At 49.9% G+C, this 23428-nt stretch overlaps 1 protein-coding gene across 2 annotated transcripts in view; it reads right to left on the bottom strand.

Annotated features, from left to right (window-relative positions):
* STAB1 (stabilin 1) overlaps positions 1-23428 on the bottom strand; it is an 829863-nt gene that overhangs the window by 361373 nt on the left and 445062 nt on the right. For both annotated transcript variants that reach the window (XM_069206091.1, XM_069206090.1), the window contains exons 35-37: positions 5203-5334; positions 2834-2962; positions 1671-1727 (exon numbers count right to left, since the gene is read on the bottom strand). In XM_069206091.1, coding sequence (XP_069062192.1) covers positions 1671-1727; positions 2834-2962; positions 5203-5334 — 318 coding nt within the window. The remainder of the gene's footprint in view (positions 1-1670; positions 1728-2833; positions 2963-5202; positions 5335-23428) is intronic.

Consider the following 23428-nt stretch of genomic DNA (forward strand, 5'->3'; position numbering starts at 1 on the left):
ACGGATCCGTCCACCAAAGGGAAAGTCTCTAGCCCTTTTCGTTCCTGCAGAAACCTCAGCTTCTTCTGTCCAGTCGAAGCTTCTGTGCACCCGCAGCTGGCATTTCCTGGGCATCTGCCCATCTCCGACTTGCTTGTGACTTTTGGACTTGGTCCCCTTGTTCCACAGGTACCCTAGATTGGAAATCCACAGTTGTTGCATTGCTGGTTTGTGTCTTTCCTGCATTATTCCTCTAACACAACTACTTTGTCCTTAGGGGAACTTTAGTGCACTTTGCACTCACTTATCAGGGTCTTGGGGAGGGTTATTTTTCTAACTCTCACTATTTTCTAATAGTCCCAGCGACCCTCTACAAGGTCACATAGGTTTGGGGTCCATTCGTGGTTCGCATTCCACTTTTGGAGTATATGGTTTGTGTTGCCCCTATCCCTATGTTTCCCCATTGCATCCTATTGTAACTATACATTGTTTGCACTGTTTTCTAAGACTATACTGCATATTTTTGCTATTGTGTATATATATCTTGTGTATATTTCCTATCCTCTCACTGAGGGTACACTCTAAGATACTTTGGCATATTGTCATAAAAATAAAGTACCTTTATTTTTAGTATAACTGTGTATTGTGTTTTCTTATGATATTGTGCATATGACACTAGGTGGTACTGTAGTAGCTTCACACGTCTCCTAGTTCAGCCTAAGCTGCTCTGCTAAGCTACCATTATCTATCAGCCTAAGCTGCTAGACACCCTATACACTAATAAGGGACAACTGGGCCTGGTTCAAGGTGCAAGTACACCTTGGTACTCACTACAAGCCAGTCCAGCCTCCTACACCTATAATAATCAGAATTCAACGATCCACCAATGCCTCATTTAACTGCACATCTACACGCTTGGTTTATCCCTGTATGTGCACCACATGCAAATGTGAGGAAAGCAGTCAAATGCTAAGAAACAAAATGAATGTGCATTGGCACAGGGTGAGCCACAAACACACATCTACAGGCCTTTTGGAATCAGGCTGTAAGCCAGAGAGCCGTGCGGCGTTTTAAAGGGGCGTGAAGTGGGATAAACTGAAAAGAGCCTTAAAGTAAAGCATTCAGATTTAGACAGAGAATCCCTAAAAAGGCAGATTTGCCATCTCCATGTCTGGTGGTATGAGAAGCCTATTCAGAGGGACCGAGGTGCCAGACGTGCCCCTTACCCATTACTGCTGTGCCAAAGTCTGGTGTTTACTCTTCTAAACAAGGGGGGGCAATAGGAAAGTCAGGCCCTGAAGGATCATTCATTCACCACCATGTCGGAAAAACTTAACTCCATAAAGCACCTAAATGGAACTGGCTGTGGTGGGAAAAGTAAGTATGGTGTTCCTAATACGCGGAGATATACCTCCTGGCATGTCACAGGAGCGGTTATATAGGCACCCTCTATGTCCCCTCACTAAAGAGGACATCCTCACATGCACAGAGACCAGTAGATCCTTCTCAGTAGACACTGCCTTTAGACATGGGCTTCTGAATCCTCCAACAATTCTACATTTCCAAAGCAAACTTCTGCTGTAAGTAAACCCTCTCAGTGGCAGCACACCACCAGTGACACAACCACTCATTCATGCTGTGTTTGTGTTCTTTTTAACACCTTTGGAATAGCTGCAGAAATATACACTTACCTCAAGCAATGTTCCAACAGGACACACAATCCCTCGGGCACACTTGCTACACTTGCTCTGGTGAAATAAAAACATGGTCAGTACCTGCAGTTGTGCCCAAGGGCATCACATGCAACCATATTACATTATTCATGAGCCCCTCCAGAGCTCAGACCTACAGTGGGCCAGACTTCCATTGCACTCAGGCAAAGGTAATGACAAGAAATGGTGGTATTATCTTTCATAGAAACACTTGATTGATTGAAAATGTACCATTTGTGTCAATTAAAGCTTTATTTCAGGTGTTGTGGTTGAAAATATTTAATTTGAAATGTCACTAATCGTCTCTTAACAATATTTAGGGTGTGGATGAATGATTATTTGAATTTCAGTTCTGGATCCTTGAGTCAGGGAATGAGGACACTGCTCTTCATAGCACACCAACAAGTGGTTTCCCCCAAAAGCTCTTTTGATCACATCTTTTTGACATCATATTTTCAGGCGAATTCTCTATCTACTCCTTCGAGTGAGCTCAGTTTAAGGTGTTTTATTGGTTCACTAGGTGCTCCATGTACACAAGTGATATTAACTTTTTAATGAGCCCAATAGCCTTTTGTTGCCCAAAAATCCCCATGCGGCTCCCAAAGTATCTCAATAAACCCAAAGGTCCCCAAAAATCTGTAAATATCGGGGTACACACCAATAACTTTTCAGCATCAAATAGCGCCCTAAGGTTTTGAATAAGTCCCTGAGCGCTCTATAACCTCAGTGGCTCGAATAATCCGGTGTGATATTGAGGCTTCGTAGGAATCACATTCTTATTGCAGCAAAAACTCAAAACCTTCGCTCTTCGTCTTAGAAGATCAGTTTTTGGTCAAGCAGGAATGGTCTTCCGTTGATGGGAAACATTGACAGGATCAACCCAACTACACTGAGGGCACAACACAGAAGGTGTAACAGGTTAACAGCTGTTTGGCATTTTGAATGAAATTTTCCCTCGTATGTAGGAGTAGCTAGGGACGTGGGTCTCCCGAGACCTACTGAGGAAGGAGCGTGAGTGCATGCCACAGAGAAGTTAAGGAACAGACATGGTCAGGATTCACGTTCACAATAAAATCCCAAGATCCCAAGTACCCCCGGGAGGTTATATCCAACATGAGCTCACATGTGGCGCAGGGTCTTACCTTCACTACGGTGGGTTTGTTGACATCACAGTGGTTTTTCTGGATCCGCAGAACCTGAGAAACTCCGATTATCACCCCGTTCTTCGTCTCAAAAACAGAACCATCCAATGAAACATCATTGACATACGTCTGCAGGGAGAACAAGGAGCCGTTGTTACCATCATGGGCCAGGTCTGAAGCATCTGCTGTGATGTTCATGACTCTAATACATTGAGTAAGTTACTTACTACTTACCTTGGGTAACTGTCTGCCTGGTAGATGCTCTATCTACCCACAGAATCCTCACCTTCTGAATATTCCCAAGTGCCAGACCGGATCTGGAAACTCCTGCGGGATCTTCTGTCTGCCAGTAGGTGGTACTATCAGCCTTCATCCTGACTCACCTCTGACCCGGACATAACTACACAGGGTGAAACATAAGCACCACCTCTGCATGATGGTGTCAGTTTATCTACGTCCCCAGACCCTGAGCTGTGAGCAGACCTAGCTTGTAGCCCTGTTGGATCGAAAGTGGAGGTGGGCGAGCCTCGAGGAACCTCAGGTAGATATTCATTAGAAAGATGAATACTGAAGTTAGGTGAATTATCTTTTTGGGAAACTTCAAGAAGATGTTTGAGAGACCAGGCCTGGAATTGTCCGTGGAGGAAGGCTTGAGCGAGTTCCATGAGGGAAACTCTGATGTTCTAGCCTACAGCTTCAGGACTTTTCAACTGGATGTGGAGATCAGTTTGGTCGAGAGGTCTCTATTGACTATTTCAAAGAAAACTGCTAGAGAAGACTAAGGACATACTCATTCATTAAATCTGTGCTTCCACCTGCCCCGACTTAATGCATCTGGCACTTATTCAACACCGTCATCAAGGAGCTGAAGTTGAAGAAGCCGGGATGTTGGGTTCCTTCTGCTGTCAGAAGCACAAGAAGCCCAAGAACCTAACAGGAGGCCGGGAAGAGATCCTAATGCTCTGTTCCTCTCTCCCTCACGTGTAAACTAACACAGAGTCACATGGGTGCCTAGTCTCTGGGATTCTCTATATTCCACCAAAAAACCCAACAATTGTTGCAACAGTATTTCTTTCATTAAACTGCCAAGGACACCTCAGAGAGCAGCTATGGGCAGGAAAGGGACAGGCAGCAGCGGTCACTGCCCTGTGCTTCCCCGGGTCCTTCTGACATTGCACAGGTGCTGGAGGGGTCCCTCCAATCCCTGGGCCCCCCGCTTTCTGCTGCAGAACTGAGGATGGTGTGGGGGACTTGGAGGGCACTTGCTGAAGATTCAGAGAAGGACCCAAAGGGGAAGACCGAGCCCGAGCCTGGTTTTGTGAAGACAGGGCCTCCCTCACCTGTGGCCTGGAGCATCTGGGGATGGAAGGATCTCAGTGATGCTTTCTACGCCCTTTCTTTCTCCCGTCCTCCTCTGACTTCCGCTGACCAGAAGCGGGCACCATGAATGGTCGTCCAACTTCTGGTCATTTAACAGCGTCTTAGAAGTTCAAGTGGAAAGCTAGAAACAGAGGGCAGGCCCAGCTGGCATTTCTGTTTCACAGCAATAACTGCGTGCTTGGATTAACATGTTTTCTAATTCACGATCTCGGCCGAGAAGGTCCATCCTCGAGTGCACACCATGTTCATAAGAAGGGTGGAGCTGAGCAGATGCTACAAGAGAGAGGACCTTGTGAGATGCAAGGAAGGAGAGGGGGTGAAGCAACACCCTCCTCAGGCACATCTGAACGAGATGTGCTGATGGATCAGAGTATACCACGAGCCCGAGCACGAGTGCACCCCCTTCCGAGCGCCACACCTAGAAGGTTTACCCGGGAGTGATGTTTGGGGCAGCTGGGGCGCGCGGACTGGCTGCTAGAGGGGGTTGAACCGTGGTTACAAGCGCCAGGGGTAAAGCCCCTAGTGCAGGTGGTCATATCCCTTCCTGCCATCTGTGACCTTTGCTCTAATATGCATTGTTACTGCTTAACTGATCATAGTATTTCAGTCATTCTAATGCACTCGCTTACAGACAGTGTATGATGTGGTGAAACACCAAGGATTGCGTGTGCAGACTGATTCTGGGTGCGGGGTCAGGGCACCATACAAACCACCTGTGAGTGAGACATTCTCTGGCAGGTTTGTCTGACCTTTAACACTCGTTCACACTTCAGCTTAGCTCATTCAGTCACATTTGCCAGTTTCTTCCCTGAGAGGACTGTAGTAGCCTCTTGCGGCCTAGGGGATCGACTGCGCTTCAAACCGATAAACGAGGGGTAACACGACAGAATCCTTCCAGACTTTACTAGCAAAATGTGACCTTTCACCCATGCTAATATCCCAAAGTAAGTGAACAAAATGAGTAACCATGGCCCACGCAGTGCACGTACCTGGTTGCCTTTTCTATAAAACGTGAGCCAAAATGATGACCCCAACATGGTGGATCTGTGCATGCCGTCCTTCAGGTCCGCCAGGCGCAGCTTCTCTCCCAGGATGATGTGGTATTTCAGAGTTTCATTGTCCTAGAAGTCCAGATCAGAAGAGATGATGTGAGTGGACGCGCCTACACAAATGAGAGTCTCACCCTAAAAATGTCTAGGGAGGGAGGAGGTTGTCAGCCGTCTTGTGGTCTCAGAGGTATCCTACCATGTCACCCTCAGATGAGGGCTGCAGTGTGTCACCCTGAGGTCTCCGCGCTCTACCCCATGTCACTATCAGATGAGGGCCGCAGTGTGTCACCCTGAGGTCAGCGCTCTACCCCATGTCACCATCAGATGAGAGCTGCAGTGTGTCACCCTGAGGTCTCTGCGCTCTTCCCCATGTCACCCTCAGATGAGGGCTGCAGTGTGTCACCCTGAGGTCTCTGCACTCTACCCCATGTCACCCTCAGATGAGAGCTGCAGTGCGTCACCCTGAGGTCTCCGCGCTCTACCCCATGTCACCATCAGATGAGAGCTGCAGTGTGTCACCCTGAGGTCTCTGCGCTCTTCCCCATGTCACCCTCAGATGAGGGCTGCAGTGTGTCACCCTGAGGTCTCTGCACTCTACCCCATGTCACCCTCAGATGAGAGATGCAGTGTGTCACCCTGAGGTCTCTGCGCTCTACCCCATGTCACCCTCAGATGAGGGCTGCAGTGTGTCACCCGGAGGTCTCTACGCTCTCCTCATGTCACCCTCAGATAAGAGCTGCAGTGTGTCACCCTGAGGTCTCTACACTCTCCCCCATGTCACCCTCAGATGAGAGCTGCAGTGCGTCACCCGGAGGTCTCTGCGCTCTACCCTATGTCACCCTCAGATGAGGGCTGCAGTGTGTCACCCTGAGGTCTCCGCGCCCTCCCCCATGTCACCATCAGATGAGGGCTGCAGTGTGTCACCCTGAGGTCTCTACACTCTCCCCCATGTCACCCTCAGATGAGAGCTGCAGTGCGTCACCCGGAGGTCTCTGCGCTCTACCCTATGTCACCCTCAGATGAGGGCTGCAGTGTGTCACCCTGAGGTCTGCGCTCTACCCCATGTCACCCTCAGATGAGAGCTGCAGTGTGTCACCCTGAGGTCTCTGCGCTCTACCCCATGTCACCCTCAGATGAGGGCCGCAGTGTGTCACCCTGAGGTCTCTGCGCTCTACCCCATGTCACCCTCAGATGAGGGCTGCAGTGCGTCACCCTGAGGTCTCTGCGCTCTACCCCATGTCACTATCAGATGAGAGCTGCAGTGTGTCACCCTGAGGTCTCTACACTCTACCCCATGTCACCCTCAGATGAGAGATGCAGTGTGTCACCCTGAGGTCTCTACACTCTACCCCATGTCACCCTCAGAGAGTTGCAGTGTGTCACCCTGAGGTCTCCGCGCTCTCCCCATGTCACCCTCAGATGAGGGCTGCAGTGCGTCACCCTGAGGTCTCCGCGCTCTCCTTATGTCACCCTCAGATGAGAGCCGCAGTGTGTCACCCTGAGGTCTCTGCGCTCTACCCCATGTCACCCTCAGATGAGAGCTGCAGTGCGTCACCCTGAGGTCTCTACACTCTCCCCCATGTCACCCTCAGATGAGAGCTGCAGTGTGTCACCCTGAGGTCTCTGTGCTCTACCCCATGTCACCCTCAGATGAGAGCTGCAGTGTGTCACCCTGAGGTCTCTACACTCTACCCCATGTCACCCTCAGATGAGAGCTGCAGTGCGTCACCCTGAGGTCTCAACACTCTACCCCATGTCACCCTCAGATGAGAGCTGCAGTGCGTCACCCTGAGGTCTCAACACTCTACCCCATGTCACCATCAGATGAGGGCCGCAGTGTGTCACCCTGAGGTCTCTACGCTATACCCCATGTCACTCTCAGATGAGGGCCGCAGTGTGTCACCCTGAGGTCTCTGTGCTCTACCCCATGTCACCCTCAGATGAGAGCTGCAGTGTGTCACCCTGAGGTCTCCGCGCTCTACCCCATGTCACCATCAGATGAGAGCTGCAGTGTGTCACCCTGAGGTCTCCACGCTCTACCCCATGTCACCCTCAGATGAGAGCTGCAGTGTGTCACCCTGAGGTCTCTCCGAGTTCCCCCATGTCACCCTCAGATGAGGGCCGCAGTGTGTCACCCTGAGGTCTCCGCGCTCTACCCCACGTCACCCTCAGATGAGAGCTGCAGTGTGTCACCCTGAGGTCTCTGCGCTCTACCCCATGTCACCCTCAGATGAGAGCTGCAGTGTGTCACCCTGAGGTCTCTGCGCTCTCCCCCATGTCACCATCAGATGAGAGCTGCAGTGTGTCACCCTGAGGTCTCCACGCTCTACCCCATGTCACCCTCAGATGAGAGCCGCAGTGTGTCACCCTGAGGTCTCTACGCTCTCCCCATGTCACCCTCAGATGAGGGCCGCAGTGTGTCACCCTGAGGTCTCTACGCTCTCCCCATGTCACCCTCAGATGAGGGCCGCAGTGTGTCACCCTGAGGTCTCTACGCTCTACCCCATGTGACCCTCAGATGAGGGCCGCAGTGTGTCACCCTGAGGTCTCTGCGCTCTACCCCATGTCACCCTCAGATGAGAGCTGCAGTGCGTCACCCTGAGGTCTCCGCGCTCTCCCCATGTCACCCTCAGATGAGAGCTGCAGTGCGTCACCCTGAGGTCTCTGCACTCTACCCCATGTCACCCTCAGAAGAGGGCTGCAGTGTGTCATCCTGAGGTCTCTGCACTCTACCCCATGTCACCCTCAGAAGAGGGCTGCAGTGTGTCACCCTGAGGTCTCTGCACTCTACCCCATGTCACCCTCAGATGAGAGCTGCAGTGCATCACCCTGAGGTCTCTGCGCTCTACCCCATGTCACCCTCAGATGAGAGCTGCAGTGCGTCACCCTGAGGTCTCTACGCTCTACCCCATGTCACCATCAGATGAGAGCTGCAGTGTGTCACCCTGAGGTCTCTGCGCTCTACCCCATGTCACCCTCAGATGAGAGCTGCAGTGTGTCACCCTGAGGTCTCTACACTCTACCCCATGTCACCATCAGATGAGAGCCGCAGTGTGTCACCCTGAGGTCTGCGCTCTACCCCATGTCACCCTCAGATGAGAGCTGCAGTGTGTCACCCTGAGGTCTCTGCGCTCTTCCCCATGTCACCCTCAGATGAGAGCTGCAGTGTGTCACCCTGAGGTCTCTGCGCTCTTCCCCATGTCACCCTCAGATGAGAGCTGCAGTGCGTCACCCTGAGGTCTCTGCGCTCTACCCCATGTCACCCTCAGAGAGCTGCAGTGTGTCACCCTGAGGTCTCTGTGCTCTCCCCCATGTCACCATCAGATGAGAGCTGCAGTGTGTCACCCTGAGGTCTCTGCGCTCTCCCCATGTCACCCTAAGATGAGAGCTGCAGTGCGTCACCCTGAGGTCTCTACACTCTACCCCATGTCACCCTCAGATGAGAGATGCAGTGCGTCACCCTGAGGTCTCTGCACTCTACCCCATGTCACCCTCAGATGAGGGCTGCAGTGCGTCACCCTGAGGTCCGCGCTCTACCCCATGTCACCCTCAGATGAGAGCTGCAGTGTGTCACCCTGAGGTCTCTGCGCTCTCCCCATGTCACCCACAGATGAGAGCTGCAGTGCGTCACCCTGAGGTCTCTGCACTCTACCCCATGTCACCCTCAGATGAGAGCTGCAGTGCGTCACCCGGAGGTCTCTACACTCTCCCCATGTCACCCTCAGATGAGGGCCGCAGTGTGTCACCCTGAGGTCTCTACGCTCTCCCCATGTCACCCTCAGATGAGGGCCGCAGTGTGTCACCCTGAGGTCTCTACGCTCTACCCCATGTGACCCTCAGATGAGGGCCGCAGTGTGTCACCCTGAGGTCTCTGCGCTCTACCCCATGTCACCCTCAGATGAGAGCTGCAGTGCGTCACCCTGAGGTCTCCGCGCTCTCCCCATGTCCCCATGTCACCCTCAGATGAGAGCTGCAGTGCGTCACCCTGAGGTCTCCGCGCTCTCCCCATGTCACCCTCAGATGAGAGCTGCAGTGCGTCACCCTGAGGTCTCTGCACTCTACCCCATGTCACCCTCAGAAGAGGGCTGCAGTGTGTCATCCTGAGGTCTCTGCACTCTACCCCATGTCACCCTCAGAAGAGGGCTGCAGTGTGTCACCCTGAGGTCTCTGCACTCTACCCCATGTCACCCTCAGATGAGAGCTGCAGTGCATCACCCTGAGGTCTCTGCGCTCTACCCCATGTCACCCTCAGATGAGAGCTGCAGTGCGTCACCCTGAGGTCTCTACGCTCTACCCCATGTCACCATCAGATGAGAGCTGCAGTGTGTCACCCTGAGGTCTCTGCGCTCTACCCCATGTCACCCTCAGATGAGAGCTGCAGTGTGTCACCCTGAGGTCTCTACACTCTACCCCATGTCACCATCAGATGAGAGCCGCAGTGTGTCACCCTGAGGTCTGCGCTCTACCCCATGTCACCCTCAGATGAGAGCTGCAGTGTGTCACCCTGAGGTCTCTGCGCTCTTCCCCATGTCACCCTCAGATGAGAGCTGCAGTGTGTCACCCTGAGGTCTCTGCGCTCTTCCCCATGTCACCCTCAGATGAGAGCTGCAGTGCGTCACCCTGAGGTCTCTGCGCTCTACCCCATGTCACCCTCAGAGAGCTGCAGTGTGTCACCCTGAGGTCTCTGTGCTCTCCCCCATGTCACCATCAGATGAGAGCTGCAGTGTGTCACCCTGAGGTCTCTGCGCTCTCCCCATGTCACCCTAAGATGAGAGCTGCAGTGCGTCACCCTGAGGTCTCTACACTCTACCCCATGTCACCCTCAGATGAGAGATGCAGTGCGTCACCCTGAGGTCTCTGCACTCTACCCCATGTCACCCTCAGATGAGGGCTGCAGTGCGTCACCCTGAGGTCCGCGCTCTACCCCATGTCACCCTCAGATGAGAGCTGCAGTGTGTCACCCTGAGGTCTCTGCGCTCTCCCCATGTCACCCACAGATGAGAGCTGCAGTGCGTCACCCTGAGGTCTCTGCACTCTACCCCATGTCACCCTCAGATGAGAGCTGCAGTGCGTCACCCGGAGGTCTCTGCGCTCTCCCCCATGTCACCCTCAGATGAGAGCTGCAGTGTGTCACCCTGAGGTCTCTACACTCTACCCCATGTCACCCTCAGATGAGAGCTGCAGTGTGTCACCCTGAGGTCTCTGCGCTCTATCCCATGTCACCCTCAGATGAGAGCTGCAGTGTGTCACCCTGAGGTCTCTGCGCTCTCCCCCATGTCACCCTCAGATGAGAGCTGCAGTGTGTCACCCTGAGGTCTCTACACTCTACCCCATGTCACCCTCAGATGAGAGCTGCAGTGCGTCACTCTGAGGTCTCTGTGCTCTACCCCATGTCACCCTCAGATGAGAGCTGCAGTGCGTCACCCTGAGGTCTCTGCACTCTACTGTAGGAAAGTACCATCTTGCCTGGCATGTTACCCCCATCTTTCACTGTATATATGTTGTTTTAGTTGTATGTGTCACTGGGACCCTGGTAACCCAGGGCCCCAGTGCTCATAAGTGTGCCTGAATGTGTTACCTGTGTAGTGACTAACTGTCTCACTGAGGCTCTGCTAATCAGAACCTCAGTGGTTATGCTCTCTCATTTCTTTCCAAATTGTCACTAACAGGCTAGTGACCATTTTTACCAATTTACATTGGCTTACTGGAACACCCTTATAATTCCCTAGTATATGGTACTGAGGTACCCAGGGTATTGGGGTTCCAGGAGATCCCTATGGGCTGCAGCATTTCTTTTGCCACCCATAGGGAACTCTGACAATTCTTACACAGGCCTGCCACTGCAGCCTGAGTGAAATAACGTCCACGTTATTTCACAGCTGTAGGAAAGTACCATCTTGCCTGGCACGTTACCCCCATTTTTCACTGTATATATGTTGTTTTAGTTGTATGTGTCACTGGGACCCTGGTAACCCAGGGCCCCAGTGCTCATAAGTGTGCCTGAATGTGTTACCTGTGTAGTGACTAACTGTCTCACTGAGGCTCTGCTAATCAGAACCTCAGTGGTTATGCTCTCTCATTTCTTTCCAAATTGTCACTAACAGGCTAGTGACCATTTTTACCAATTTACATTGGCTTACTGGAACACCCTTATAATTCCCTAGTATATGGTACTGAGGTACCCAGGGTATTGGGGTTCCAGGAGATCCCTATGGGCTGCAGCATTTCTTTTGCCACCCATAGGGAGCTCTGACAATTCTTACACAGGCCTGCCACTGCAGCCTGAGTGAAATAACGTCCACGTTATTTCACAGCCATTTTACACTGCACTTAAGTAACTTATAAGTCACCTATATGTCTAACCTTTACCTGGTAAAGGTTAGGTGCAAAGTTACTTAGTGTGAGGGCACCCTGGCACTAGCCAAGGTGCCCCCACATTGTTCAGAGCCAATTCCCTGAACTTTGTGAGTGCGGGGACACCATTACACGTGTGCACTACATATAGGTCACTACCTATATGTAGCTTCACAATGGTAACTCCGAATATGGCCATGTAACATGTCTATGATCATGGAATTGCCCCCTCTATGCCATCCTGGCATAGTTGGCACAATCCCATGATCCCAGTGGTCTGTAGCACAGACCCTGATACTGCCAAACTGCCCTTCCTGGGGTTTCACTGCAGCTGCTGCTGCTGCCAACCCCTCAGACAGGCATCTGCCCTCCTGGGGTGCAGCCAGGCCTGGCCCAGGATGGCAGAACAAAGAACTTCCTCTGAGAGAGGGTGTGACACCCTCTCCCTTTGGAAAATGGTGTGAAGGCAGGGGAGGAGTAGCCTCCCCCAGCCTCTGGAAATGCTTTGTTGGGCACAGAGGTGCCCAATTCTGCATAAGCCAGTCTACACCGGTTCAGGGGACCCCTTAGCCCTGCTCTGGCACGAAACTGGACAAAGGAAAGGGGAGTGACCACTCCCCTGACCTGCACCTCCCCTGGGAGGTGTCCAGAGCTCCTCCAGTGTGCTCCAGACCTCTGCCATCTTGGAAACAGAGGTGCTGCTGGCACACTGGACTGCTCTGAGTGGCCAGTGCCACCAGGTGACGTCAGAGACTCCTTGTGATAGGCTCCTTCAGGTGTTGCTAGCCTATCCTCTCTCCTAGGTAGCCAAACCCTCTTTTCTGGCTATTTAGGGTCTCTGTCTCTGGGGAAACTTTAGATAACGAATGCAAGAGCTCATCCGAGTTCCTCTGCATCTCTCTCTTCACCTTCTGCCAAGGAATAGACTGCTGACCGCGCTGGAAGCCTGCAAACCTGCAACATAGTAGCAAAGACGACTACTGCAACTCTGTAACGCTGATCCTGTCGCCTTCTCGACTGTTTTCCTGCTTGTGCATGCTGTGGGGGTAGTCTGCCTCCTCTCTGCACCAGAAGCTCCGAAGAAATCTCCCGTGGGTCGACGGAATCTTCCCCCTGCAACCGCAGGCACCAAAAAGCTGCATTACCGGTCCCTTGGGTCTCCTCTCAGCACGACGAGCGAGGTCCCTCGAATCCAGCAACTCTGTCCAAGTAGCCCCCACAGTCCAGTGACTCTTCAGTCCAAGTTTGGTGGAGGTAAGTCCTTGCCTCACCTCGCTGGGCTGCATTGCTGGGAACCGCGACTTTTGCAGCTACTCCAGCCCCTGTGCACTTCCGGCGGAAATCCTTTGTGCACAGCCAAGCCTGGGTCCACGGCACTCTAACCTGCATTGCACGACTTTCTAAGTTGGTCTCCGGCGACGTGGGACTCCTTTGTGCGACTTCGGGTGAGCACCGTTTCACGCATCCTCGTAGTGCCTCTTTCTGGCACTTCTCCGGGTGCTACCTGCTGCTAAGAGGGCTCCTTGTCTTGCTCGACGTCCCCTCTACCTCCTGGTCCAATTTGCGACCTCCTGGTCCCTCCTGGGCCACAGCAGCATCCACAAACGCTAACTGCACGATTTGCAGCTAGCAAGGCTTGTTGGCGTTCTTTCGGCGGGAAAACACTTCTGCACGACTCTACAAGGCGAGAGGGATCTGCCCTCCAAAGGGGAAGTCTCAAGCCCTTTGCGTTCCTGGAGAAACCGCAGCTTCTTCTGTCCAGTAGAAGCTTCTTTGCACCCGCAGCTGGCATTTCCTGGGCATCTGCCCATCTCCGACTTGCTTGTGACTTTTGGACTTGGTCCCCTTGTTCCACAGGTATCCTAGATTGGAAATCCACAGTTGTTGCATTGCTGGTTTGTGTCTTTCCTGCATTATTCCTCTAACACGACTTCTTTGTCCTTAGGGGAACTTTAGTGCACTTTGCACTCACTTTTCAGGGTCTTGGGGAGGGTTATTTTTCTAACTCTCACTATTTTCTAATAGTCCCAGCGACCCTCTACAAGGTCACATAGGTTTGGGGTCCATTCGTGGTTCGCATTCCACTTTTGGAGTATATGGTTTGTGTTGCCCCTATCCCTATGTTTCCCCATTGCATCCTATTGTAACTATACATTGTTTGCACTGTTTTCTAAGACTATACTGCATATTTTTGCTATTGTGTATATATATCTTGTGTATATTTCCTATCCTCTCACTGAGGGTACACTCTAAGATACTTTGGCATATTGTCATAAAAATAAAGTACCTTTATTTTTAGTATAACTGTGTATTTTTTTTTCTTATGAGATTGTGCATATGACACTAAGTGGTACTATAGTAGCTTCACCCGTCTCCTAGTTCAGCCTAAGATGCTCTGCTAAGCTACCATTATCTATCAGCCTAAGCTGCTAGACACCCTATACACTAATAAGGGATAACTGGGCCTGGTGCAAGGTGCAAGTACCCCTTGGTACTCACTACAAGCCAGTCCAGCCTCCTACATTGGTTGTGCAGCGGTGGGATAAGTGCTTTGAGACTACTTACCACTCTTGTCATTGTACTTTTCATAAGAGAAAAATATACAAAACAAGGTCAGTGTATATACACATAGCCAAAAAGATTTGCATTTCCTCTTTTCACTCTTTTCTAAGTGCTGAAAAGTACTTCTAAACTTTCAAAAAGTTCTTAAAAGTTTAAAAAGTTTTTTTCTGTCTTTCTAAAAAGTTCTGAAAACTTTTTTCTCTTTTTCTATCACTTTTAACTCTCTCTAAAAATGTCTGGCACAGGCCAAAATGTTGATCTCTCCAAACTTGCATATGATCACCTTAGCTGGAAAGGAGCAAGGAGTCTCTGCATAAAGAGAGGTTTGAGTGTAGGGAAGAATCCTTCCTTAGAACTGTTAATTAACATGCTTAGAGAACAGGATAAGGCTAAAAGTGCCCCATCTGTTGAAAAAGTAGCTAATGGTTCTCAATCTGATCCAGGGACTCCCCCAGGAAAAGAATCTGGAAGGAAACTTCCTAGCCTGCCCATTACTAGACAGTCTAGCATAGTTGGTAATGATGATGAGCCACACCATACAAATAGTGTTGTCTCACATCATAGCAAAAGCATTTATTCTCACCATACTGGTAGTGATGTTTGTAGGAAAGTACCACCTTGCCTGGCATGTTACCCCCATTTTTCACTGTATATATGTTGTTTTAGTTGTATGTGTCACTGGGACCCTGGTAACCCAGGGCCCCAGTGCTCATAAGTGTGCCTGTATGTGTTACCTGTGTAGTGACTAACTGTCTCACTGAGGCTCTGCTAATCAGAACCTCAGTGGTTATGCTCTCTCATTTCTTTCCAAATTGTCACTGACAGGCTAGTGACCATTTTTACCAATTTACATTGGCTTACTGGAACACCCTTATAATCCCCTAGTATATGGTACTGAGGTACCCAGGGTATTGGGGTTCCAGGAGATCCCTATGGGCTGCAGCATTTCTTTTGCCACCCATAGGGAGCTCTGACAATTCTTACACAGGCCTGCCACTGCAGCCTGAGTGAAATAACGTCCACGTTATTTCACAGCCATTTTACACTGCACTTAAGTAACTTATAAGTCACCTATATGTCTAACCTTTACCTGGTAAAGGTTAGGTGCAAAGTTACTTAGTGTGAGGGCACCCTGGCACTAGCCAAGGTGCCCCCACATTGTTCAGAGCCAATTCACTGAACTTTGTGAGTACGGGGACACCATTACACGCGTGCACTACATATAGGTCACTACCTATATGTAGCTTCACCATGGTAACTCCGAATATGGCCATGTAACATGTCTATGATCATGGAATTGCCCCCTCTATGCCATCCTGGCATTGTTGGTACAATTCCATAATCCCAGTGGTCTGTAGCACAGACCCTGGTACTGCCAGACTGCCCTTCCTGGGGTTTCTCTGCAGCTGCTGCTGCTGCCAACCCCTCAGACAGGCATCTGCCCTCCTGGGGTCCAGCCAGGCCTGGCCCAGGATGGCAGAACAAAGAACTTCCTCTGAGAGAGGGTGTGACACCCTCTCCCTTTGGAAAATGGTGTGAAGGCAGGGGAGGAGTAGCCTCCCCCAGCCTCTGGAAATGCTTTGTTGGGCACAGAGGTGCCCAATTCTGCATAAGCCAGTCTACACCGGTTCAGGGACCCCTTAGCCCCTGCTCTGGCGCGAAACTGGACAAAGGAAAGGGGAGTGACCACTCCCCTGACCTGCACCTCCCCTGGGAGGTGTCCAGAGCTCCTCCAGTGTGCTCCAGACCTCTGCCATCTTGGAAACAGAGGTGCTGCTGGCACACTGGACTGCTCTGAGTGGCCAGTGCCACCAGGTGACGTCAGAGACTCCTTGTGATAGGCTCCTTCAGGTGTTAGTAGCCTTTCCTCTCTCCTAGGTAGCCAAACCCTCTTTTCTGGCTATTTAGGGTCTCTGTCTCTGGGGAAACTTTAGATAACGAATGCATGAGCTCAGCCGAGTTCCTCTGCATCTCCCTCTTCACCTTCTGATAAGGAATCGACCGCTGACCGCGCTGGAAGCCTGCAAACCTGCAACATAGTAGCAAAGACGACTACTGCAACTCTGTAACGCTGATCCTGCCGCCTTCTCGACTGTTTTCCTGCTTGTGCATGCTGTGGGGGTAGCCTGCCTCCTCTCTGCACCAGAAGCTCCGAAGAAATCTCCCGTGGGTCGACGGAATCTTCCCCCTGCAACCGCAGGCACCAAAAAGCTGCATCTCCGGTCCCTTGGGTCTCCTCTCAGCACGACGAGCGAGGTCCCTCGAATCCAGCGACACCGTCCAAGTGACCCCCACAGTCCAGTGACTCTTCAGCCCAAGTTTGGTGGAGGTAAGTCCTTGCCTCACCTCGCTGGGCTGCATTGCTGGGAACCGCGACTTTGCAAGCTTCTCCGGCCCCTGTGCACTTCCGGCGGAAATCCTTCGTGCACAGTCAAGCCTGGGTCCACGGCACTCTAACCTGCATTGCACGACTTTCTAAGTTGGTCTCCGGCGACGTGGGACTCCTTTGTGCAACTTCGGCGAGCACCGTTTCACGCATCCTCGTAGTGCCTGTTTCTGGCACTTCTCCGGGTGCTACCTGCTTCAGTGAGGGCTCCTTGTCTTGCTCGACGTCCCCTCTCTCTGCAGGTCCAATTTGCGACCTCCTGGTCCCTCCTGGGCCCCAGCAGCGTCCAAAAACGCCAAACACACGATTTGCGTGTAGCAAGGCTTGTTGGCGTCCATCCGGCGGGAAAACACTTCTGCACGACTCTCCAAGGCGTGGGGGATCCATCCTCCAAAGGGGAAGTCTCTAGCCCTTGTCGTTCCTGCAGTATTCACAGTTCTTCAGCCTAGTAAGAGCTTCTTTGCACCAACCGCTGGCATTTCTTGGGCATCTGCCCATCTCCGAGCTACTTGTGACTTTTGGACTTGGTCCCCTTGTTCCACAGGTACCTTCAGACAGGAATCCATCGTTGTTGCATTGCTGATTTGTGTTTTCCTTGCATTCTCCCTCTAACACGACTATTTTGTCCTTAGGGGAACTTTGGTGCACTTTGCACTCACTTTTCAGGGTCTTGGGGAGGGTTATTTTTCTAACTCTCACTATTTTCTAATAGTCCCAGCGACCCTCTACAAGGTCACATAGGTTTGGGGTCCATTCGTGGTTCACATTCCACTTTTGGAGTATATGGTTTGTGTTGCCCCTATCCCTATGTTTCCCCATTGCATCCTATTGTAATTATACATTGTTTGCACTGTTTTCTAAGACTATACTGCATATTTTTGCTATTGTGTATATATATCTTGTGTATATTTCCTATCCTCTCACTGAGGGTACACTCTAAGATACTTTGGCATATTGTCATAAAAATAAAGTACCTTTATTTTTAGTATAACTGTGTATTGTGTTTTCTTATGATATTGTGCATATGACACTAGGTGGTACTGTAGTAGCTTCACACGTCTCCTAGTTCAGCCTGAGCTGCTTTGCTAAGCTACCATTATCTATCAGCCTAAGCTGCTAGACACCCTATACACTAATAAGGGATAACTGGGCCTGGTGCAAGGTGCAAGTACCCCTTGGTACTCACTACAAGCCAGTCCAGCCTCCTACATTGGTTGTGCAGTGGTGGGATAAGTGCTTGAGACTACTTACCACTCTTGTCATTGTACTTTTCATAAGAGAAAAATATACAAAACAAGGTCAGTGTATATACACATAGCCAAAAAGTTTTGCATTTCCTCTTTTCACTCTTTTCTAAGTGCTGAAAAGTACTTCTAAAACTTTAAAAAAGTTCTTAAAAGTTTAAAAAGTTTTTTCTGTCTTTCCAAAAAGTTCTGAAAACTTTTTTCTCTTTGTCTATCACTTTAACTCTCTCTAAAAATGTCTGGCACAGGCCAAAAAGTTGAACTGTCCAAACTTGCATATGATCACCTTAGCTGGAAAGGAGCAAGGAGTCTCTGCATAGAGAGAGGTTTGAGTGTAGGGAAGAATCCTTCCTTAGAACTGTTAATTAATATGCTTAGAGTACAGGATAAAGCCATAAGTGCCCAATCTGGAGAAAAAGTAGCTAATGGTTCTCAATCTGATCCAGGGACTCCCCCAGGAAAAGGTTCAGGAAAGAAACTTCTCAGCCTGCCCATTACTAGACAGTCTAGCATAGTTGGTACAGAGGTTGAATCACATCATACTGATGATGTGCTCTCACATTATACTGGTAGCCAAGCTGTTAGGGTGCCCTCTGTAAGGGACAGGTCTCCTTCTGTTCATTCCCATCATACCTCTGTATCTAGAAATGTCCCTCCCACCCACCCTGATGACAGATTGTTGGAAAGGGAGCTCAATAGATTGAGAGTGGAGCAAACCAGACTGAAGCTCAAGAAGCAACAGCTGGATTTGGATAGACAGTCTTTAGAAATAGAGAGGGAAAGACAGAAAATGGGTTTAGATACCCATGGTGGCAGCAGCAGTATTCCCCATAGTCATCCTGCAAAAGAGCATGATTCCAGGAATCTGCATAAGATAGTTCCCCCTTACAAGGAGGGGGATGACATTAACAAGTGGTTTGCTGCACTTGAGAGGGCCTGTGCTGTACAGGATGTCCCTCAAAGGCAGTGGGCTGCTATCCTATGGCTATCATTTACTGGAAAAGGTAGGGATAGGCTCCTTACTGTAAAAGAAAATGATGCTAACAATTTCCAAGTTCTTAAGAATGCACTCCTGGATGGTTATGGCTTAACCACTGAACAGTACAGGATCAAGTTCAGAGATACCAAAAAGGAGTCTTCACAAGACTGGGTTGATTTCATTGACCAGGCAGTGAAGGCCTTGGAGGGGTGGTTACATGGCAGTAAAGTTACTGATTATGACAGCCTGTATAACTTAATCCTGAGAGAGCATATTCTTAATAATTGTGTGTCTGATTTGTTGCACCAGTACTTGGTGGACTCTGATCTGACCTCTCCCCAAGAATTGGGAAAGAAGGCAGACAAATGGGTCAGAACAAGAGTGAACAGAAAAGTTCATACAGGGGGTGACAAAGATGGCAACAAAAAGAAGGATGGTAAGTCTTCTGACAAGGGTGGGGACAAATCTAAAAATGAGTCTTCATCAGGCCCACAAAAACACTCTGGTGGGGGTGGTGGGCCCAAACCCTCCTCTAATCAGAACAAGGAAAAGAAACCATGGTGCTATTTATGTAAGATAAAAGGCCATTGGACAACAGATCCCAGTTGTCCAAAGAAAGGCACCACAGCTCCCACCACTACAACCCCTACTGCTACACCTAGTGTCCCTACTAATAGCAGTGGTGGTGGGAGCAAACCTACTAATAGCCAATCCAAGGGAGTAGCTGGGCTCACTTTTGGTAATTTAGTTGGGGTTGGTCTGATTAGGGAGACCACAGAGGCTACTTTAGTCTCTGAAGGGGCTATTGACTTAGCCACTTTGGTTGCTTGCCCCCATAACTTGGAGAAGTACAAGCAACTAACCCTAATAAATGGTGTTGAGGTCCAGGCCTACAGGGACACAGGTGCCAGTGTCACAATGGTGATTGAGAAACTGGTGCACCCTGAACAACACATACTTGGACACCAGTACCAAGTAACCGATGCTCACAACATAACACAAAGCCACCCCATGGCTGTTGTAAATCTCAACTGGGGGGGGGTATCTGGTCCAAAGAAAGTTGTGGTAGCTTCAGATTTACCTGTAGACTGTCTATTAGGGAACGATTTGGAGACATCAGCTTGGTCAGATGTGGAGTTGGAGGCCCATGCAGCAATGCTGGGCATCCCAGGGCATATTTTTGCTTTGACAAGGGCTCAGGCCAAAAAGCAAAAAGGACAGGGAAGCTTGGATCCTGGAACAATGGACCAAGTGCTCCCTAAAGCTAGGGCTAGTAGAAGCAAACCACTTCCTACTATCCCTCCCTCTACAGTGGATTCTACTTCTGAGGAAGAAGAATTCCCTCCCTGTGCAGAACCTACACCAGAGGAGCTGGAAGCAGACACTGCTGAGCTTTTGGGTGAAGGGGGGCCTGCCAGAGAGGAGCTGAGTGTGGCACAGCAAACCTGTCCCACATTAGAGGGTCTCAGACAGCAAGCTGTCAAACAGGCTAATGGGGATGTCAGTGACTCACACAGAGTTTACTGGGAGGACAACCTCTTGTACACTGAGCATAGGGATCCTAAACCTGGAGCTGCCAGGAGATTAGTGATCCCTCAGGAGTACAGAAAGTTCCTCCTAACACTGGCACATGACATTCCCTTAGCTGGGCACCTGGGTCAAATGAAAACTTGGGACAGATTGGTACCACTGTTTCATTGGCCTAGGATGTCTGAGGACACAAAAGAATTTTGTAAGTCCTGTGAAACCTGTCAAGCCAGTGGCAAGACAGGTGGCACTCCAAAGGCACCCCTTATCCCACTGCCTGTGGTTGGGGTTCCCTTTGAAAGGGTAGGGGTTGACATAGTTGGCCCCCTTGACCCTCCTACTGCTTCAGGCAATAGGTTTATCTTGGTGGTAGTGGACCATGCCACAAGATATCCTGAAGCTATTCCTTTAAGGACCACTACAGCTCCTGCAGTGGCAAAGGCCCTCCTGGGAATATTTTCCAGGGTGGGCTTCCCAAAGGAAGTAGTATCAGACAGAGGAAGCAATTTCATGTCTGCATACTTAAAGGCCATGTGGAAGGAGTGTGGTGTAACTTACAAGTTCACAACACCCTATCATCCACAAACAAATGGACTGGTGGAGAGATTTAATAAAACTCTCAAAGGCATGATTATGGGACTCCCTGAAAAACTCCGCAGGAGATGGGATATCCTTCTACCATGCCTCCTTTTTGCCTACAGGGAGGTACCACAGAAAGGAGTGGGCTTCAGCCCCTTTGAACTTCTTTTTGGACACCCTGTTAGGGGTCCACTCACACTTGTAAAGGAGGGTTGGGAACAACCTTTAAAAGCTCCTAAGCAGGATATTGTGGACTATGTACTTGGCCTCAGATCAAGGATGGCTGAGTACATGAAAAAGGCCAGTAAAAACCTTCAGGCCAGCCAAGAGCTCCAGAAGCAATGGCATGATCAGAAGGCTGTTTTGGTTCAGTACCAACCAGGGCAGAAAGTGTGGGTCTTGGAGCCTGTGGCCCCAAGAGCACTCCAAGATAAATGGAGTGGTCCACACACAATTGTTGAAAAGAAGGGTGAAGTCACCTACTTGGTTGACTTAGGCACTGCCAGGAGTCCCCTTAGGGTGCTCCATGTCAACCGCCTGAAACCCTACTATGACAGGGCTGATCTCACCCTGCTCATGGCAACAGATGAGGGACAGGAAGAAGACAGTGATCCTCTACCTGATCTCTTCTCTTCCACAGAACAAGATGCTCTTGTGGAAGGGGTAGTTTTGGCTGATTGTCTTACTGCTGAGCAGAAAGATAATTGCATAAATCTCCTAGGACAATTTTCAGAACTCTTCTCCATTGTGCCAGGCACCACTTCTTGGTGTGAGCACACTATAGATACTGGAGACAGTTTACCTGTCAAAAGTAAGATCTATAGGCAGCCTGACCATGTCAGGGACTGCATAAAGCAAGAAGTTCAGAAAATGTTGGAACTAGGAGTGGTTGAGCACTCTGACAGTCCATGGGCTTCTCCTGTGGTACTGGTACCAAAACCCAATTCTAAAAATGGAAAGAAGGAAATGAGGTTTTGTGTAGACTATAGAGGTCTCAACTTGGTAACCAAAACAGATGCTCACCCTATACCCAGGGCAGATGAGCTAATAGATACACTGGCATCTGCCAAGTATCTAAGCACTTTTGATTTGACTGCAGGGTATTGGCAGATCAAAATGTCAGAAGATGCTAAACCTAAAACTGCATTTTCTACCATTGGAGGACATTACCAGTTTACTGTAATGCCTTTTGGTTTGAAAAATGCACCTGCCACTTTTCAGAGGTTGGTGAACACAGTCCTGCAAGGGCTGGAAGCTTTCAGTGCAGCATACTTGGATGATATAGCTGTCTTTAGCTCCAGCTGGGATGATCACCTGGTCCACCTATGGAAAGTTTTGGAGGCCCTGCAAAAGGCAGGCCTCACTATCAAGGCTTCAAAGTGCCAGATAGGGCAGGGTAAGGTGGTTTATCTGGGACACCTTGTTGGTGGGGAACAGATTGCACCACTTCAGGGGAAAATCCAAACTATTATTGATTGGATTCCCCCTACCACTCAGACTCAGGTGAGAGCCTTCCTAGGCCTCACTGGGTATTACAGGAGGTTCATTAAGAACTATGGCTCCATTGCAGCCCCTCTTAATGACCTCACATCCAAGAAAATGCCTAAAAAGGTATTATGGACAGCAAACTGTCAGAAAGCTTTTGAGGAGCTGAAGCAGGCCATGTGCTCTGCACCTGTCCTGAAAAGCCCTTGTTACTCTAAAAAATTCTATGTCCAAACTGATGCATCTGAATTAGGAGTAGGGGCAGTCCTATCACAACTTAATTCTGAGGGCCAGGATCAACCTGTTGCTTTTATTAGTAGAAGGTTGACCCCTAGAGAAAAGCGTTGGTCTGCCATTGAGAGGGAGGCCTTTGCTGTGGTCTGGGCTCTGAAGAAGTTGAGGCCATACCTGTTTGGCACTCACTTCATTGTTCAGACAGACCACAAACCTCTACTTTGGCTAAAACAAATGAAAGGTGAAAATCCTAAATTGTTGAGGTGGTCCATATCCCTACAGGGAATGGACTATACAGTGGAACATAGACCTGGGAGTAGCCACTCCAATGCAGATGGACTCTCCAGATATTTCCACTTAGACAATGAAGACTCATCAGATAATGGCTAGTCTTATTGTCCTTCGTTTGGGGGGGGGTTGTGTAGGAAAGTACCATCTTGCCTGGCATGTTACCCCCATTTTTCACTGTATATATGTTGTTTTAGTTGTATGTGTCACTGGGACCCTGGTAACCCAGGGCCCCAGTGCTCATAAGTGTGCCTGTATGTGTTACCTGTGTAGTGACTAACTGTCTCACTGAGGCTCTGCTAATCAGAACCTCAGTGGTTATGCTCTCTCATTTCTTTCCAAATTGTCACTGACAGGCTAGTGACCATTTTTACCAATTTACATTGGCTTACTGGAACACCCTTATAATCCCCTAGTATATGGTACTGAGGTACCCAGGGTATTGGGGTTCCAGGAGATCCCTATGGGCTGCAGCATTTCTTTTGCCACCCATAGGGAGCTCTGACAATTCTTACACAGGCCTGCCAC

The sequence above is a fragment of the Pleurodeles waltl genome, chromosome 9, assembly GCF_031143425.1.
Source record: "Pleurodeles waltl isolate 20211129_DDA chromosome 9, aPleWal1.hap1.20221129, whole genome shotgun sequence".
NCBI lineage: Eukaryota > Metazoa > Chordata > Amphibia > Caudata > Salamandridae > Pleurodeles > Pleurodeles waltl.